This window comes from Anabrus simplex, chromosome 7, assembly GCF_040414725.1.
Source record: "Anabrus simplex isolate iqAnaSimp1 chromosome 7, ASM4041472v1, whole genome shotgun sequence".
Lineage (NCBI taxonomy): Eukaryota > Metazoa > Arthropoda > Insecta > Orthoptera > Tettigoniidae > Anabrus > Anabrus simplex.
In genome coordinates, this window is record NC_090271.1 from 53,597,569 (window position 1) to 53,617,923 (window position 20,355).

The following is a 20,355-nucleotide window of genomic DNA, read 5'->3' on the forward strand; positions in this document are numbered from 1 at the left end:
AAGTGTACGCCAGACGTCGCATAGCGATGTATAAGCGATTCATAGTTTGTGTTTCAAAGATTTCCAGTACGAATCTCGAACATTGCCGAGGTCGACCGCTTCAGCACAAGGGTGTAAATCTATCACTAAAAAGTGCGCAGATAGTATATAGACATTTATATGAGTTGAGTCAATGTAAAAGACAAAGACACCTCCATACAGGCCATGAAGGCCCTTGGAGGAGTGGAAGGTAAAGGCTTCAACCATTGTTAAGCGCGGCACCTGATGGGGTAGAGTGGTTAGCTCTACGCCCGGCCGCCTTTGCCCCCAGGAATTAACCTGGTACTCACTTTTGGTGTAGGCTGAGTGAACCTTAAGGCCATATGCACCTCCGGAAGCTGAAATCTCGTTTCTTAAATTTTTCGACTTCCTGACGAGGATTCGAACCCACGGCCTTCCGGGTGAACCGAGCACGCCTTTACCGACTCGGCCAGGCAGCCCCTTGAGTTACTGTAAGAACCTGTATATAATTTATTATTACCTGTATATATGATGTGTAATCCACTACAGTATTGTGAAACACACTGTAACAACCAGTATGACGTATCTTTGACACTCGATGATGGTAGAATATTGTGTACATTATATCTATGTATTAAGCACTCTAGAATTTACGAGAAGGTATTTTGTAACATATCCTTCTAGAAGCCTGGCCGGGCACATATATAAGGAAGTGGTGTTGATGGTAGAGATTAACAGGATGGATTAACAGGAGTTGTTCTGATCAGACGTGCGTCGTGCTAACGAGTGTTTGAAATATGTGAATTGGTTTAGTAAAGTTGGCAGTTGACATGCAGTGGTTGCAGTCTCCATGTACTTCGTGATAGGTAGTTGTTAGAAATGGTGGTTTGTAGATGTTTTCGGAGTGAAATGTTTTGTTGTGACGGCAGTGATTTAGGTTATGTGTATTTAATTTGTAAGTAATCTATATAAATAAAATTGTAGGTGGTCCGCTGTTTGTTTGTCTGTTTGTCTGTCTGTTTGTCTGTTCCACCATCACGTCGAAACGGCTAGATAGATCTCAACCAAACTTCACATTTAGAGTATACTCATCCCGGGGAAGGTTTCGATATGCATATCATTTTAAAATATTTGAATACACGGCGGGTTTATAGGAAAACCAGAATGGTCTTTCCACCATCACGTCGAAACGGCTGGAGAGATCTCAACCAAACTTAATATTTAGAGTATACATATCCCGGGGAAGGTTTCGACATGCATATCATTTTAAAATATTTGAATACACGGGGGGGTTATAGGAAAACCAGAATGGTTTTTCCACCATCACTTCGAAACGGCTGGATAGATCTCAACCAAACTTCATATTTAGAGTATACTCATACTGGGGAAGGTTTCAATATGCATATTATTTTAAAATATTTGAATAGACGGGGGTTTATAGGAAAACCATCCTCCATTTTCTCTTATACTATTGATTTTCTGTAAACTTCGTTTACCGTACGTGAAACGTCTCTTCATTATAAACAACTTTCGTTATGTTCATAATTTACCTTACTCTTCACATGACGGAGAAATTTACAGTTTTCCGCTGGTATCATGCTCTGCATTGAGTGACCGACAGACCGACAACGAACCTACAGGTTACCATGGCAACGTCTCTGACTGCATGCCAGCAGGGAAGTAACGTATTGACATTTTCCTCATTATGCTTTTACATTCGTGGTTGTTCCTTGGGTAGAAGGCAAGAGAGGCGTCAATCGGCCTATCCGAGGGATATTGGCGGAATATCGTTGGATGTTATAACCGCCCTCGAATAGATTAAGTAATAACACAATTAGTAATCCTTTTATCTGCTTACCTAAAAAACACTGCGCCTAAATATCTCCTCTGTTACCGCTTTATTATGTCCATAACTCACACTAGCATAATTTATTGAGGGGCATTTGATTTTCCAATACATTCACTTGGCATTTACATATTTGTCGTTATCCGGCTGTCCTAAGTTATAATCCATTTTCTATTACTTTCAACTTTCTTAACTGTATTATTTTCTTCCTTAATTACGCCGTATGTACGCGAGTGCTACAAACTACTGGATGTATTTCCACCAAGACTCATATTTAGAATATACACCTGTCCTTGATAGGTTTTAGGGCAAATATTGTTTCTAAATCCCTGAACTGACTGGAGGTTTATACGAAACCGAAACAGTGATTTTGCACTTCCACAAAATATACACAACCAAAGTTAATTTAAATCTACCTGCCTTGGTAGAAATTAATTTCTAAACCTTTTTTCTCATGCGCATCATTTCGTTACGAGGATTAATAACGGAGATATCATTAACGGACCGTTTTTCTGTACAAGTCCCATCGGACTTAACTCACGAGCGGGTGCGTGTAAAGCGTATTTCTTACAACTTGAAAACTACTGAAGACATTCAAACCAAAATTTATATTTAGCATCCACCTGTCCAAAGGTAGGTTTTAAACGTAAATAAGATTTCATGTTCCGGGATGGACTGGCGGTCTATAGGGAACCGAAATGGTGATTTTACTCTTCCACAATATATACAGAACAAGACCAACCTGACTGGAAATCGACCAAACGTGATGGAATTCCACCTCTAAACCTTTTTTCATGTGCATTTTTTCGTCAGGAGGATTAATAAGGGAGATATCATGAATGGTCAGTTTTGCAGGTTAAGTCCAGTGGACATAGCCCAAAAGGTGTTCTACATGGAGCAGATTCCTTATCAATATAAACCAAATCGTAACGACTGTGTACCTCTACACTGACTATTTTGGCGAAATTTTCGTACAGCTTTCCGTTTAAGGGATAATAATGACCATCTCCATAATTTTTGGTTTAGTTTCCTGAAAGTCCTAATTTTTACCCGCCTCGCCCAAAATCCAGATTGCGGCATAATTTGCCAGAAGAAAAAGAAGATAATTGAAATTTGACAAAATTATACGTTTTAGCCTGTAACGAACGGAAAACATCCAAGATCATTAAATATTTCACTTTTTATCCCCGAAGAATATCGAAATATGCAGGTAATTTTTATGATGGTGCAGACCTTCGGAAATTCCTATCACATAACAGATTGCACAATCTCCGTTCAATTTGGAATTATCTACAACCTTGGTCTTATGACTTTTTGCCGCATCTGTATACATTTTACGTTTGATTTTTCTCTGTTAATCGATGTTAAGTCAATTTGGAATTTTCACAGCATAATTCATACTTTCGATTACTCATATGAAATACAGAATCATCAAACTCTTCACGAAAATTGGCCCACCCAGTAGCCATATGTGAGCCAAATGCTATGTATGTAGCTGTCACATAATTATCCGAGAAGTAATGTAATGTGAGATAATCTTACAAAAACGTTACCCTGTTCCACGTTTCTAACTCAATCTGACCCAAGAATAGATGACATATCATAGGACCAGCCATTTAGGCCACTAAATCCGGCGTGTCTTATGGTATAATCCTTCAATATTGTAAACACGCATATACTTTCGTATGTCGATCTATGTATATTCACTGATGTCGATTTGTAGCGATTGAGAAAGGGTGAGTCTGCTATTGTAATCAGTACTCCCCACACGCACTTTGACTGGCAGTATGAAAGGGTTCCTTCTCCAACTCCTGTGAAACTGTCATTAGTAAGGAAGGCCTACTATAGTAATGAATAGTTCCCTTCTCGATTTGACTTGCAGAAGGCAAGTGAGCATGCAGTTTTGTTTATAACTCCCCTACCCGATTGTGTTTGGCAGTAGGCAAGGGTGCCCGCCATTATAAAGAAATGTCCTCATCTAAAATGTGGCTGGCATTAGGCATAGTGGCCCGCAATTTTGATGGAAACTCACCAGCTTCGTGTGACTGGCAGTAAGGTAGCTGGAAGTAGGAAAATGGACCTGGCATTATAATGATAACTGCACAACTCAACTTCGAGTGATAGTAGGGTAATTGCCTGCCATTATAATAAAAACTCCTCAACTGTAATCTGTCTGGAAGTAGGAAAGGGGGCTGCCATTTTAACGATACTCCCCAAATCGATTCTGTCCGTGTAGTAGGCAATGGGGCCTGCAATTATAATGTAAACTTCCCAACTCGATTGTGAATGGCAGTAGACAAGTGAGCCTGCCGTTATATCACAAATAGATAACAAACTTTTTACATTGGAAACAACGTACGGGGACCTCCCCATGCTCTTTCTCGGATAACGCTAAGAGACATGCAATTTTAAAACAATCTTATTTACTGCATGTACACTATTTACGTCGATATTCGAATACAATGTAGAATACCTTAGCGAAGCACGGGTACATTCGCTAGTCTATACTAATATTATAAAAATGAAAAGTTTGTATATTTTTTTGTAACGGATATACCCTACAGATTTTAAAAATTACTTCACCTACCGAAAGCTACATTGCCAGTGAGTACCATGGGCTGTATTTTAATTAAAAGTCGAAGGGTGCGACGGGGGAAGATATAAAAATATAAAAATAATAGGCTAATATAGGCGAAATCGAATTTGTCGTACAAGGACGAAACGAAGCTCATTTTAAGCCCCTTGACGCAAAGAATAAAACTCTATAAGCCCAACGGGCCCGATAACCATGTTTTAAGGCCCTAAAACCAACCGTTATGGAGATATTGGCACCACACTAGCCCTGCTCTAGGAATCGGATAAAGAAATGAACTGCCGTAACCATAGCAACGTCAGCCCCAGGATTCTTACAGCAGCGAGATTTTCTACAATAGCCTATATCACAAAAACCTAACATGTTACAGACATGAAAATTGGTATTTGTAATCTTCTTTAAAAATAAAAACACCAATTTTTGTTTTGAGAAAATCCACTTAAGGGGCGAGGAGGTGGTGGACAGGTGAAGAGGAATTTGAATTCTTTATGTGAGGATACATATATCTCAGAAACTGAATATGTTACAGACGTTAAAACTGGTAATTGGAATATCCCTTTAAAAGTAAATGAACACACTTTTTTTGGAATATTCACTTAATGGGGTGAAATAATAATTTAAAAAGCGGGTGAATTTTTAAAATAAGTATCTTGTTCTTCTACCGTTTTTCTCACACCTGTGGGGTCGCGGGTACGAACTCTGTCGCGCATATGGATTTGACCCTGTTTTACGACTGGATGCCCTTTCTGACCTAATCCGTGTGTAGGGATATAATTACTATTGCGTGTTCATTTTGTGGTTGGTAATGTGGTGTGTTGAGTGGATATGAAGAGGAGTGTGTTGGGACAAACACAAACAACCTGTCCCCGAGTCAGATGAATTAAACACACGCGACTGAAATCCCCTACCCAGCCCGGAATAGAACCCGGAACCCTGTTAACCGAAGGCCTCAACGCTGACCACTCAGCTAAGGAGTGGGGAAGTTTTTAAAATGAGTACATCTACAGTATATCTCACGAAATTAACATGTTACAGACGTGAATATTCGTATTTGCAATCCCCTTTAAAAATAAAGGAACACGTACTTTTTTGTTTTCGGCAAATCAACTTAAACTGGAGATCGAAAATATGTAATAATGGAGTTGAATTCTCCTTATGAGGATAATTATCACATAAACTGAGATGTTACAGACGTGAAAATCGGTATTTGGAATCTCCTTTAGAAATAAAGAAACCATTTTTCTTTTTCGACTTAGAAGAGGACTGTAGAGTTCCATGTCGCATGTTCTACATTTAGCTCTGCCAGTAGCCTGGTCATCTTAGCCCCAAAAGCCAATGCCACAAACGCGGTTTACAAAGAGGCACTGGGGTAATTTAAATGCAATTTTTCGGTGAGTTTTTATAGTTTGGGGATTTTCAGATAATGTCTTAGTGCAGTGTTGAGGAACAATTAATTTTTATCAACTTACCAAATCCTCGCGAGCGAAGCCGTGGGTAACAGCTAGTTGTGAATAAATCCGTATACGCAAGGTGTTAGCATTTTGTGTGCGTCATTTTGTATACTTCAAAGGGGAGCTGGGCCTCTTCGAAGGTGAAGCCGTCTCTCGTTATTTCTTTACGGGTGCAGTATTTTTTCCTCTGTCTCTTGGCAGTAAAATGTAGAAGTCCCAGTCTCATCCATGCCTGCGATAATATGGAAGCTGCTGGGGTATTGGTGGTGCTGAGCACGACCCGTGCGTCTGAGTGTTATGAAGGGTGGTGCTCATAGGTTCATCAGTGCTGTAACAGTACTTTCTGCCCCAGTGCGCAAAACAAAGGCAAACTACCTCACTGCGCATCTTGCATAGTACGCCTCATTTTGGCACCGCCACCGGTTTTATTCGGAATCTTTACAGCCGCATAACCTGTTGTGGTACTATTTGAGGATCGAACCAGCCTTTGCGCTGATGACCTAACAGATGGACTGAAGGCAAGAAACCGACGAAATGAACTCTCTGGTCATAACTTGAGGTGCAAGTGATGAAACTTGAGCAGTGCTATCGGTGGGCCGCGACGGAGCTCACTCAACACTCTATTCACTTTTCTTTGTCTAAGAGGCGGTATTCTCAAGATTAAAATATTATTTCTAAACTCCTTCTTAACGGACTGAGATACAACCTCTTTCTTTCTTAATAAGCTTACTCTCCAGGGCTGGTTTTTACCTCGGACTCACCGAGTGATTTCACCTCTCTACTCAGTTGACCTCACGAGGCTGGGTGGACCCTGTTCTAGCCCTCGTACCAATTTTCAAATTTCGTGGCAGAGCCGGGAATCGAACCCGGGCATCGGATGGTGGCAGCTAATCATGCTAACCACTACATCACAGTGGCGTTCGAGATCAAATCTCGTGCAGGGAAATTTTGAATGTGTCTACTTTAATATTGGCTTGTTTATGGAAAACGGATTATCAGCTTCTGAGTTCAATTTAAATAGAACGACATACTGATACTTCTTTTTTCTTCTTCTTCAGCATTATTAATCCCACTTATATGGAGTCGCTGATATGCTTATTTGTTCTCCGAATTGCTCTGTCCTGAACAACTTTCTCCGCAATTTTATTGAATGGTGTCCAAACATCGCCCTCTGGGTCGTCCTCGAGCATTTCATTCATTCTATTCCCCAAACAATCTTCATCTCTTCTCTTAATATCGCCCTACCATCTGCGCCCATATTATCTGATTTTCTCACAAACTTACACCACGGTAAGTCTTCTCCTAGTCACGTCATTTCTCACCCTGCCCAAACTTGCATGTCGACTTGACCACACCAGTATTCAGTTTTCCTACAATATCCTTGTTATTTGCCAAGTTTCTGACTCATATAATATTGCTGGTCTCACAACGACCCTGTGTAAGCTGCCTTTCCTTTCAATTTTTCTGGCATCTTCTTGTCGCACAGTACATTCCAGATGAACCGTCCTGACCAGTCTTGCTCATTATTTCAACTTTCACGTTACCATGTTGTTGAATAACAGTATCAAATTACCTGGACGAACTTGCTATTGGGATCTCTTTTCCAGCAAACTTTAAAACTATTTCATTTTCCCTCAGGCTCCGAAACTCTGTCCTACGTCTGATTATCATCATTACTCGACATTCCAGTGATGCTCTTCATTCCTCCAACCATTTATATTCAAGTTCCTTCGTCTCTGCACACAGCACTGCATCATCAGCGAATCGCGGGCCATGGAGACTTCTTCCTAACTCCCTCCGTGATCACGTCTATTACAAGTACTAATATTAATGAACTGAGGACGGAACCTTGGTGTACGCCTACATTCACTGGAAAGGATTCTGGAGTTTGAGATATATATGTATGTCCGGCTCCAAGGCTAAATGTTCAGCATGCTGGCCTTTGGTCGCACGAGTCCTGGGTTCGATTCCTGGCAGGGTCTGGAATTTTGACCATAATTGGTTAATTCCGCTGACACTGGGGCTGGATGTATCTTCTTCATCATCATTTCATCCTCATCACGACGCGCAGGTTGCCTACGGAAGTCATAAGATCTGCATCTGGCGAGCCGAACTTGTCCTCGGACACTCCCGGCACTGAAAGTCATACGCCATTTCATTTTTCATTTCATCTGACTGTGGTTTTGTATCTCTTGTACATGTCTTGGATCAGGCCTACCTACTTTTCAGGTACAAGTTCATGTCGTAGGCACTTCCATACTTCTGGCCTATGAACCCTGTCATAAGCTTTTTGCGGATCGATGAAGGCCATCGACAAGCTCTTGCTGCCTTGTAGATACATTTCCACGACAGACTGTTTAAAATTTCATAAATGACGGGGTGTACTCTCCACCCTAAAACAGACAAATAACGAATGTACGGACAAGCATTTGGCCTATATTTGTAAATGTTAATATGTTATAACAAATTTAGGGCAAAGCCTTCTTCATTCAAATAATATTTTTTAAATCTTGTTCATTCAATTATTCTTTTTAAATACGACTTTATACGTTTACAGGGAAACAATGTCATTACTGTGATATAGTTTGGTGTTCTTATAATCCCGTTTACTTTCAGGCACAATCCATGGCGTACAATGGTTACTCCTACCTAGACGAGCAGAGGGTCTCAAGAAGTGCCACAGAAGCCAGTAAAGCTGCGGCAGCCAATCAGATACAGTTGTCTCAAGCACAGAAAACTCAACCTCAGACTAGCAAAGCGCAACAACCGTTTATGCAGTTCGTGCAGTTCGTCCCAAATACCGGCCAACAACAACAGCAGCAGCAGCAAGTGAAACAACCAACTGTGGATCAGGCGGCACTGCTACGAGCTCAGCAACAGCAACAGCTGCTCCGGCAGCAACAGCAACAGTTGTTGCTACAGCAGCAACAAAAGCAGCAGTTGTTACTGCAACAGCAACAACAACAGCAGTTGTTACAGCAACAGCAACAACAAGCTCAACAGCAGAAGCAACAGCTGCGGCTCAAAGTGCTGACACCAAAGCCTCCTGTGGAAGAAACCACAATACGGGTGACGTATGATCCATTCTACAGCCCCATCCTCCAGCAGATGGACAACATATTCGTGCAGTTGGGCTTCAACGAGGAGGCTTGTAGAGAACGTCTTATCTGCAGCATGTACAAGAATCCCACCAAGTTTAGTCCACACAGTAACCTGATCTCTGCGCAACTCAGTAGGTGAGTAAGAAATAAGGTATACGAACTTTCTCTTGTTACTAAGGCTTCTTCCACTACTTAGTTTACTGGAATGCTTGTTTTACAGTAGAACTCATTGCCTATGAAGCGACTTAGTTGCTTGTTCATATAACTCAATAAGCAAACATCTTCTATCCTTATAACCTGTTTTCCTGACATTGAACGGGTCAGGCAGGGAATAAATGAACCCCCATCTTGCAGCGAGGATAGGAATTGTGCCGCATGCCGAAGCCCGTCGCACCCCTCTGGGGAAATGATTAATGACTGACAGATGAAATGAAATTATATTGGAGAGTGTTCCTGGAATTAAAGATGGGAGGAAAAAGTGGACTACCCGGAGAAAAACCTGTCCTGCCTCCGCTGACAGCATCTGCCGTCTCGTTACTCAGACACTTCAGTTTTGCACATTTTGATTCCAGCTGAATTATTTTGACGTTCTCGATAAAATCATCATTCAGCCATTGTAGTATTTTATCTGCGGGTGAACAGAAATGCTCGCAATCTGGGTTGTTTTCCCGAATGTGCTGAGTTCTGAAAATGACGTCCTGGAATGTGAAAATTTTGTAAATTAACTCCATGAAGCGCACCGTCGATTCCGCGCCTGAAAAGTCTAAACTGGTGTTTATAAACGTGCATGGTTTTCTTTCATGAAGCGAATAGCAGCAGTAACCGATGGGGAAATATTTGTACAACAGAACATTCATATTTTCCAAATTCCTCTGTTCGATGTGTTTCTTCGTAATACTGAACAGGCTTGAAGGTCAAGTCTCTTTGGAGGCGATAAACTTCTTTCATATACTTGGACGTGCTGTCATTTCTCTGTTTAGGAACTGGGATCTCATACTTTTAATCAAATGGTAATAGTCAAAACTGAAAAGAAGCTAACTGCTGGGATCACATGGATGAGTCACACAGGTTCTCACTTTTTCCTTTCCAAAATGTTTACACATAGAAACATTGGTTCTATTATTGTCAAGTCAACGGCATTAATCATTTCTGAACTAAAAGGAATAGATTGGAGTCTTCTAAGCCTTTAATGAAGAAGTATACAGCAGGGATAGGGAACTTTTTTGAAAATCCGTTTAAAAACAGAACACAACAGTGAAATGAAATGGCGTATGGCTTTTAGTGCCGGGAGTGTCCGAGGACAAGTTCGACTCGCCAGGTGCACGTCTTTTGATTTGACTTCCGTAGGCGACCTGCGCGTCGTGATGAGGATGAAATGATGATGAAGACGACACATACACCCAACCCCAGTGTGAGCGGAATTAACTAATTATGGTTAAAATTCCCGACCCTGCCGGGAATCGAACCCAGGACCGCTGTGACCAAAGGCCAGCACGCTAACCAATTAGCCATGGAGCCGGATAACACAACAGTTAATTCGCGAGAGCAGGAGATTTTCCAACATTTGTGTCTTGAGCCTTCATCACGCAAACGAACTTGTCACCGGTTCGGTCGTAGGGGAGGCGCACCTAAATAGCCATTTAATCGGCAATCACTGTTACACTCCTCTCAGTTGGTATGAGAGTTCTGAATACATTCAGATCTAAGTCTTTCTTTTACTAATTGGGAAATCCCGACACCAGACGCAAGATTTCCCATTTAGGCTCCGTGTCCAGAGTACTTTGTGATGGAGCTGATACTAGACCAGGAGTCCTCCTATATTCGTAATCGTTTGGGATTTGATTCCCTAAGCCACACAGTATCGTGTGATTTGTTCTGACCGCGCGAATTTTGTCTTGCGAAAATTATGGATTTGATTTAAAAGATAAACGGTATTTTGGTCATTATATTTTGCTGCTTCCTTTACTTTATTCTGACAATCAATTTCCGGGTTGTCTTCGAATTTCCTCCGTAGTTTTTTAAGTTCATTATGGTTAGTCGTCAACTTCTATCGTAGTCTCAGAATTCTCGATCGGAGTCTCTAATGAATGATTTTCTGATGACTGCTGCCATTTTTGCTAGTGGCTTTACGTCGCACCGACACAGCCAGGTCTTATGGCGACGATGGGATGGGGAAGGTCTGGGAGTTGGAAGGAAGTGGCCGTGGCCTTAAATGTGGTGCAGCCCCAGCATTTGCCTGGTGTGAAAATGAGAAACCACGGAAAACCATCTTTAGGGCTGCCGACAGTGGGATTCGAACCCACTATCTCCCGGATTCAAGCTCACAGCCGCGCGTTCCTAACCGCACAGGCAATTCGCCCGGTACTGTCATTTTTAGTCGTTGGGATGTTGACTTGGATTAAGACATCATTGTTCACATGAATTTCGTACTCGTCATCCATTTCCTGTGGTTGAAGAGCTTGTTTCATCATAGATTTGTTCCGAAGAAATATCTTGTCGCTGTCTCGTCTTTCGTGGAGCTATTTTTCTGGTCTGAAGGTAATGGGGATAATTCGAAAACCGACTGGCCTCACTCTCTAGCTTCAATATATTTTTTCTTTTAGTTTTATCTTTTATCTCCATCTCTAAAATTCAGGCTACAAACACGAGAATAATCATATGGAATCCATTGCCTAACCTTGGTTGATCCTTGCCTTGATATAACGTTAAGCCAGTGTCCCCAAAGTTCTTAACTTGGGGGGGATTTCATGTATCCTCACACATGAAAAATTTGGATACTTTGCTACGATATACAGATAGGAACACAACAATTCATTATTTTACGACCAGAGAAACACACATAAATACTCGATGCAAACACACGGAACACAACAACGTGGGTACGGTACGGATATAAACTGGGTGCGTTAGCTGGCGGCTCTAGCGGAAGTTTGTGACACTAAGAGCTCACGCTGAGCACCATGTTAACAGCATACGATAGATAAGGCAGTTACAGGATTGAGCCGGCGGTGCTTTGCACATGCTATATGATTGTGCTGTGAACGTGTGCGTGAAAATTGGAAACCACGGAATACCATTTTCAGGGCTGCCGACAGTGGGGTTCGAATCAACTATCTCCAAGATGCAAGCTCACAGCTGCATGCCCATAACCACACGGCCAACTCGCCCGGTCGTACCGAGTGTAACAGCCTGTCTGAACATTGGCGGGGAAGTAGCTGAGGAGTTAGATAACTTTCTTCTTTAGCATGCCATTCCTCTGGTTCATAAATTTTCTGATACTACTGGTACATAACAAATAGGTTCTACATGGCATTTGAGCTATTCAATGCCCACTCTGAGGCAGTGTGCATATTTAACGAAATAACGGTAGAGGAGTGTTCACGGCTGTCTGCGGCCTGGTCTTGCCAGTTCTGGAACTTAGGGCTGGTAGATCGGCACTGTAGTACTATTTGTTAAAAGTGAGAAAATTTGCGTTTATTTATTTGATTATTTTATATGATAACATTGCTTTTAATCACTATCGTACTTTCCTACTGACGTTCCTGTAATCACTAGACCTGGGATTTTAGGCTCAAAAAATTATTTTAGGCGCCTAAAATAGGCTTTTAAAACAAGTAAACAGGTTTTTAAAAGAGAAAATAGGCACTTAAAATATGTTTTTAAAATGTGTGGATAGGCAGAAATAGACTAAAATATTACAATATACACTTAAACTGTAATGTGATACTTTTTTACTTTAACAAACGAGGTATCCCTATTCTTAACAGAAATAACTGCAAAATTAAGGCAGAATAAAAAAGACATTTATCAAAAACAATGTAAAAAGTCATGTGTCAAAAAGGTTATGGATTATATGATATATCATTATCAGTACTGATCTAAAACCTTAATACTAAAATCACTGTACACAATTAGAGCACTGTAGGCATCCAATAACGGTGTAAACGCGAATGGAGTATGTGTTTATTATTTGTGAGGAACATTCCTACAGTACTTTCATTCGTAGTTTGCTTTACAGTACATAACAATAATCATCATCATCATCTGTTTACCCTCCAGGGTCGGCTTTTCCCTCGGACACAGCGAGGGATCCCACCTCTACCGCCTCAAGGGCAGTGTCTTGGAGCTTCAGACTCTTGGTCGGGGGAACAACTGGGGAGAATGACCAGTACCTCGCCCAGGCGGCCTCACCTGCTATGCTGAACAGGGGCCTTGTGGAGGGATGGGAAGATTGGAAGGGATAGGCAAGGAAGAGGGAAGGAAGCGGCCGTGGCCTTATGTTAGGTACCATCCCGGCATTCGCCTGGAGGAGAATTGGGAAAGCACGGAAAACCACTTCGAGGATGGCTGAGGTGGGAATCGAACCCACCTCTACTCACTTGACCTCCCGAGCCTGAGTGGACCCCGTTCCAGCCCTCATACCACTTTTCAAATTTCGTGGCAGAGCCGGGAATCGAACCCGGGCCTCCGGGGGTGGCAGCTAATCACGCTAACCACTACACCACAGAGGCGGACTATAACAATAATCTTCTCCAAATTTTCCACAGTCAGGCTGTGTCTTTTGTCTGTTAAAATCATTTTGAAAGCAGAAAAAGAGCGCTCCACATTCACAGATGTTAGAGGGGCATAGGAAAATTTACCTACATTTTTAAATTCAATTTCACTTGGTAAGTCTACCTTTTCCCCTCCATTACCTGATGTACCCTTTTCAGCACTGAATAACCTGGGTTCTTCTGCAGTACACTAGACCACTTGTCTCTTATTTTATCCCCTACCTTGCCCATAGCACTTTGTATGTTATTCTCGGCTTCCTCAATTACAGAAAATTGCTGTTTGAGACTGTTTCCTTTTTCCTCCATTTTTGTAATGGTGACTGGAAGAAATGAAAAATGTGCCTGATTATACGCAATGTCTCTCTAAACATTGGAACAATCATTTAACGGCTCTTTGACAGACGACACACATGCAGAGTTGTCCGTTAAAGGCAAATTGTGTATCACAGTCATGATTTCCTCAAGATGTTCTGCATAATACAGGACAGCTTCCATCCAGGAACCCCAACGGGTGGTGATTGCCTGTGATGGAAGGAGAATAGAGGGGAGTTTCTCTCGAAAGATGGCTATTCTTGATGGAGCCTTACAGAACACTTTCTTCATTGTTGAAATTAGAGTATTTACTGCAGGAAACTCGGCCCTAACTGTTTCTGCGAGTCTATGCAAGGCATGGGCCATGCTAGTAACATGAATTAAAGAAGGATAGAAAGTTTTGAGGAGAGTTGCAGTGGCAATCATGTAAGAAACAGCATCGGAGACAAAGAGAAGGACTTTAGAATCATCAACACTCCCAGGATACAACAATTGCAACCCCTTGTTGATGAAGTATGCAATGCTGTGACTATTGACTTTCTTAAGCTGTTTAGAGCAAAGAATGTGAGCGGTAGATGCCTGATTGAGTTCCAGTTTTCCTACTATAAGGTTAGCAATGTACCTACCCACAGAGTCGGTGGTTTCGTCCACACACAACCATATGCAAGACTCCGCAATATCCTCAATGATTGACAAAATGACCTTATTATAACAAATATCAGAGTATTTTTTTAAATGTAGATGCTGATGGGATGTGCTGCTTTGTATATTTCTGTTAAAAAAATCTCTGAAAACCGGATTATGCACAGCATTCCAGTGGATATTTGCTGCAACTAGGGCTCTACACATATCAGCATAGAAACCATTACGGGTTGTAGAGATATAGTTTGTGTGAGCAGAGTCTGTCTAATGTTACTTTTCATGGCTGCTTTCGCTTTGTGACTGGCAGTATCTGCATGCTGCTGAAGGTGGCATTTTTTCTCATGTGAAATCTAAAACACAATAAAGTGATGTCCATTAGAAACTAAGATGAGGAATAGAAAAGGTGAGCTATTGAATAAAATTTGTAATTTTGAACTATTTCAATTAAGTCATTATTACTCTAAAGTTAATTAAGAACAAGAACACTACAGTCCCCGAAGGGCCTTGGCTTTCAATAACGGTTGCTGCCCAGCTCATGGCCTGCAGATATTGGATGGCGTGTGGTCAGCACGATACATCCCTCAGCCGTATTGCCTTGCCTCCATGACCCCTGCCCACTGTAGCTTCTCAATTGTCTTCTCGATGCTGGATCAACACCGTTCCAAACCTCATAGATTTCTAAATTATTGCCGGTACTGGAAATCGAACCCAGGTCGCATGGACAAGGTTTCTACAGTTAATTAGAGAAGCCAATATCAAAACCTTAGTTTTAGATTAATATGAAATTTAAGATATATGCACATACCTGTTTATTGCAGTACTGGCAGAAAATCATTGTTGTATAAGCGCACTATTAGATGATTTCGTTTTAGGCATGATGAACTATATTCACTTAAACAGATGTTCTTTCACTGGCGACTTGACACAGTATGTCCCTTCTTACTACCTGCTCCTTGTTCTTCCTAGATAATCCTCCCCCTCACCCCGTCACTCGACGCAGTACGTCCTTTACTACCTGCTCGTTGTTCTTCTGAGCTAATCCTCCACCTCCACCCTTCACTTAGCATTCCTTTGGTGACAGTTGTCTGGGAAGAGCACATTTCTGTGAAAAACCCACCCTCTGCTGTTGTGTTCGTTCCAGCGATGTCCATTGTATGATTGTAAAAATTTCAGAAGTTGAATTTTATTTTAAATGTAGAAAATAGGCAATTTTAGGCACTAAAATAGTAAAATAGGCTCTAAAGGTCCAAATAGGTATTTTAGGGCACTATAAGACTCTATTAATGTAAGGGATTTATCATGAATCGTCAACATATTTTTTAAAAAATCATGTTATTTCGTAAGGAACGAAATAGGCATTTGCCTTAAAATCCCAGATCTAGTAATCACCTATGTTGACTTCAGTTACGAAAGCCACAAAGTCAGTCTTTCTGAGAATCGCGTAACGAAGCACGGGTATATCAGCTTGTCATATATAAATCCACAATCTGTTTCCAGTCATTCAACCCGGTGAAGAATGAAATGATGAAAGCCCCCATCTAGCGGCGAGGATAGGAAATGTGCCGGCTGCCGAAGCTTATCTCAGTCCTCTGGGGCAATAATTAATGACTGATAGATGAAATAAAATGATATTGGGGGAGTGTTACTGGAAAGAGAGATGGCAGTGAAAACCGAACTACCCGGAGAAAAACCTGTCCCACTTCCGCTTTATCCAGAACAAATCTCACATGGAGTGATCGGGATTTGAACCTCAGAACTCAGGGGTGAGAGGCCGTTGCGCTGCCACCTTAGCCACTGTGGCTTAATAAATATCATGATCTATGAATAATTCTTATTTGAATTGTACTTCTTTCACGATATCAGTTGCAGATGGCTGCTGGAGACGTGAATTTTATTTACAGAGATGCGCTCTGGAAGGAGCAACTCGTCAGATGAATGGTCAGCGTCGTGGCCCTTGCTTCTGTGGGTCATAGGTTCGATTTCCGGCTGAAACGAGAATTTTAATTGCGTATGGTTAATTATTCTGGGACGGGAAAAGTGTGTTCGTGTCTTCCTCAATACACATCGCATGCAGTTTTCTTTCGACTCTGTAATATCAGGGCGTCTTATAATATTATTTATAACGTAGAGTGTAGTTCCCTATTCTCCGACTTTACATACCGATTTTCATTACATCCTGTTTACCCATTTTCTCGTGACTTGGCGCTGATAAGAACTTAGTAACAAATATCCAAATTCATGAATATCTCTGTGATCATAGCCGGTACGGTAACAATGTATAAAACATAAATGATCGGAAATTTAATACTAAATAACTTTAGTTATGTTGTATTTATCGATACGACCACTAATAACAATTATTTGGGAATTAAATATGAGGCCTTCCCCTAAACTACCATTTCACTCATTGTGAATAACATTATTTATGGCCTAGATTATAGCGACTTATTCCCCGACATTGCATACCTATTTTCATTAATATAGGACCACTAATAACATAAATATTTGAGAATTCCATTTTAGGCCTTCCACTAAACTTTTTTTCTCAACGTGAATGCAATTATTTATGGCCTAGACTGTAGCGACTTATTCCCCGTCTTCACCTACCGATTTTCGTTAATATACGACCATTAATAACATAAATATTTGATAATTAAATTTTAGGCCTTCCCCTAAACTACGATTTCACTCAGCGTGAATCAAATTATTTATGGCCTAGATTATATTGACTTATTCTCCAACTTTGCACACCGCTTTTCATTAAGGTACAACCGCTAATAACATAAATATTTGAGAATAAAATTTTAGGCCTTACCCTAAACTACCATTTCAGTCAGCGTGAACAAAGTTATGTTTGGTGGCCTAGATTGTAGCGACTTAATCCCCGACTTTACATACCGATTATCATTAAATTCTCTTCAGCCGTTTTCTCGTGATGCGTGTATAGACAGACAGACAGACAGACAGACAGACAGACAGACAGACAGACAGACAGACAGACAGACAGACAGACAGACAGACAGACAGACAGACAGACAGACAGACAGACAGACAGACAGACATTACGGAAAAGTAAAAAGTGCATTTCCTTGTTACTGTGGACACGACTTATTCAGAAATACCGTCCTTTTTAAATTCTGAGCAATGTACAGACAAAACTCTTATTTTACATATATAGATTTCAGTAGTATAGATCCCTTTTGCGGCGCTCACAAGTAACCGATCATGACAAATTAACATTCAAAAGAAAGAGAATAGACAGTACAAGTGACGAATTGCACTCTCATTTCATAAATATTGATAATTTGTTTAAAAAATGAGTTTTAAAAAATTGTACGAAGTGTGCGATTTGTAAATACTGTTGCTGCAGGAAAATACGCGCCCTCATTGCTGCCCACTTCACATTTTGGCCGCTGGGACGCCTGTTTTATGACATTATAACATGCTGTAATTATCTGTTAAGGAAAGAATGATAGTAAAACCAAAAATTTCGTCCGAAATATTCGTCAGTATAATGATGTACTTTCATTTGCTTCCGTTCAAGTGGATAACATAAATGTTTAAAAAATTCAAAGATGACATTAAGTGGTAAGTAAGACTGTTTAATATTGTGCTGATTTGTGTATTCCTTAGTTCACCAGTAGTTCACCAGGGGTCTACTCCACCACATACTTTATGAACATGCGAGATTTGTCGCACGGATCCCCTAGTCTTTTCATAATCACACAATATATCACACTTACAACCAGCAGAGTAGTTAATCCATCCCCCGTCCCGCACACGATAAGGGTTGGCGTGAGGAAGTGCATCCGGCATGAAACCTAGGATTAATACTGCCTCAATTAATTGTTAGAAAGCTAGGATATCATTAGCTGCCATCCCCGGAGGCCAGGTTTGATTCCCGTCTGTGCGACGAAATTTGAAACGTGGTACGAGGACTTGAACGAGATCCACTCAGCCTCGGGAGGTCAACAGAGTAGAGGGGTTTCGATTCCTGCCTCAGCCATCCTCGAAGTGGTTTTTCGTAGTTTCCCGTTTCTCCTCCAGGTAAATGCTAGGATTGTAGCTACGGTAACTTAAAGCCGTGGCCGCTTCCTTGCCTATTCCTTCCAATCTTCGCATCTCCCACAAGGCCGCTGTTCAGCATAGCAGGTGAAGCCACCTGGGCGAGGTACTGGTCCTCCTGCCCAGTTGTACTACGCCGACCCAAAGTCTCACGCCCCAGGACACTGCCCTTGAGGCGGTAGATGTGGGATCCCTCGCTGAGTCCGAGGGAAAAACCAACCCTGGAGGGTAAACGGATTAAGAAAGAAACCACGGAAAACCATCTTCAGAGCTGCTGACAGACACAGAAGTGGAAGGAGAGGAAGGGTGAACAAAAAAGCACATTGTCGAAGGGACAACTGTCTATGAACTGCGCGATTGCACCTTTGTAGGTGCTCTGATATGAAGGAGAATGAAATTCTGATCCCGGTGAATGGAGCACTTTCTTCTCGCGAACGTGAAGCTATGTGCTGGCTAAGGATGTGCCTTGAAGTAGGTTGACTAGCCTGTGCCAAACGGAACGGGCAAGTCGACCGACCGTGACTACAGAACAATACAAGATAATGCTGATCGTTGCAAGTCACGCGTACAGGTTACCTACAGCTAACTCGTTATCGCCTTATTACCTAAATGGAGATCCTATTTCGCTCGTACAGGTGCAGAAATTAGTGAACCATACTGCTCTCAGCAGTGATAAAACTAGAGCAACTAGCTGTGATGTGTAGTGCCAGTAATGAGAATTATATCCACGATAACGGAATGGAATCGTCACTGCCTATCCGAGGCTGTAAAGGCGAGTTCCAGGGATATCATTTTATGATAATTTCAGATGTAATCATATTGCAAAAATATTGTGTATAATTGGGTGAATCAGCATTTTGTTGGGACTACCGTATTCTAAGTGAAATGCTCGTGACAGTAATTTGTGAATGTTACCTTTTGCTCGGAATGAGGTTTATTTTATTCAACGTATCCATGTACAGGACCAAGAGGAGTATAGACGAATGGGATCAATCAATCAATCAATCAATCAATCAATCAATCAATCAATCAATCAATCAATCAATCAATCAATCAATCAATCAATCAATCAATCAATCAATCAATCAATCAATCAATCAATCAATCAATCAATCAATTCAATATTGATCTGCATTTAAGGCAGTCACCAGGTGGCAGACTCCCTATCTGTTGTTTTCCTAGCATTTTCTTAAATGATTGCAAGGAATTTGGAAATTTAATGAACATCTCCCTTGGTAAATTATTCCAATCCCTGACTCCCATTCTTATGAGCAAATATTTGTCCCCATTTGTTCTCTTGAGTTCCAACGTTATCTTCATATTGTGATCATTTCTACTTTTAGAAACACCACTCAGACTTATTCGTCTACTAATGTCATTTCACGTCATGTCTCCACTGACATCTCGGAACATGCAGCTTAGTCGAGCAGCTCGTCTTCTTTCTCCCAAGTCTTTCCAGCCCAAATTATGCAACATCTCTCTTGTCGGAAATCATCCAGAACAAATCGAGCTGCATTTCTTGGGATATTTTTCCAGTTCTTGAATCAAGTAATCCTGGCGAGTGTCCCATACACTCAAACCATACTCTAGTTGGGGTCTTACCAGAGATTTATATGCCCTCTCCTTTACATTATTACTACAACCCCTAAATACCCTTTTAATGATTACCCCAATGAAGATATTTCCTTATTTTAACACCTGGATACAAACAGTGATCCCCATAAGGAACTTTCACCCCATCAACGTAATAAACGTAATTAAATCTGGGAGGATTTTTCCTGTTAGTAAAACT

At 41.2% G+C, this 20,355-nt stretch overlaps 1 protein-coding gene across 1 annotated transcript in view; it reads left to right on the forward strand.

Annotated features, from left to right (window-relative positions):
- Nucleotides 1-20,355, forward strand: part of LOC136877689 (uncharacterized) — a 287,811-nt gene that overhangs the window by 202,703 nt on the left and 64,753 nt on the right. Inside the window, exon 5 of the mRNA XM_068228705.1 lies at nt 8,507-9,126. Within this exon, the coding sequence (XP_068084806.1) occupies nt 8,507-9,126 (620 nt within the window). The remainder of the gene's footprint in view (nt 1-8,506; nt 9,127-20,355) is intronic.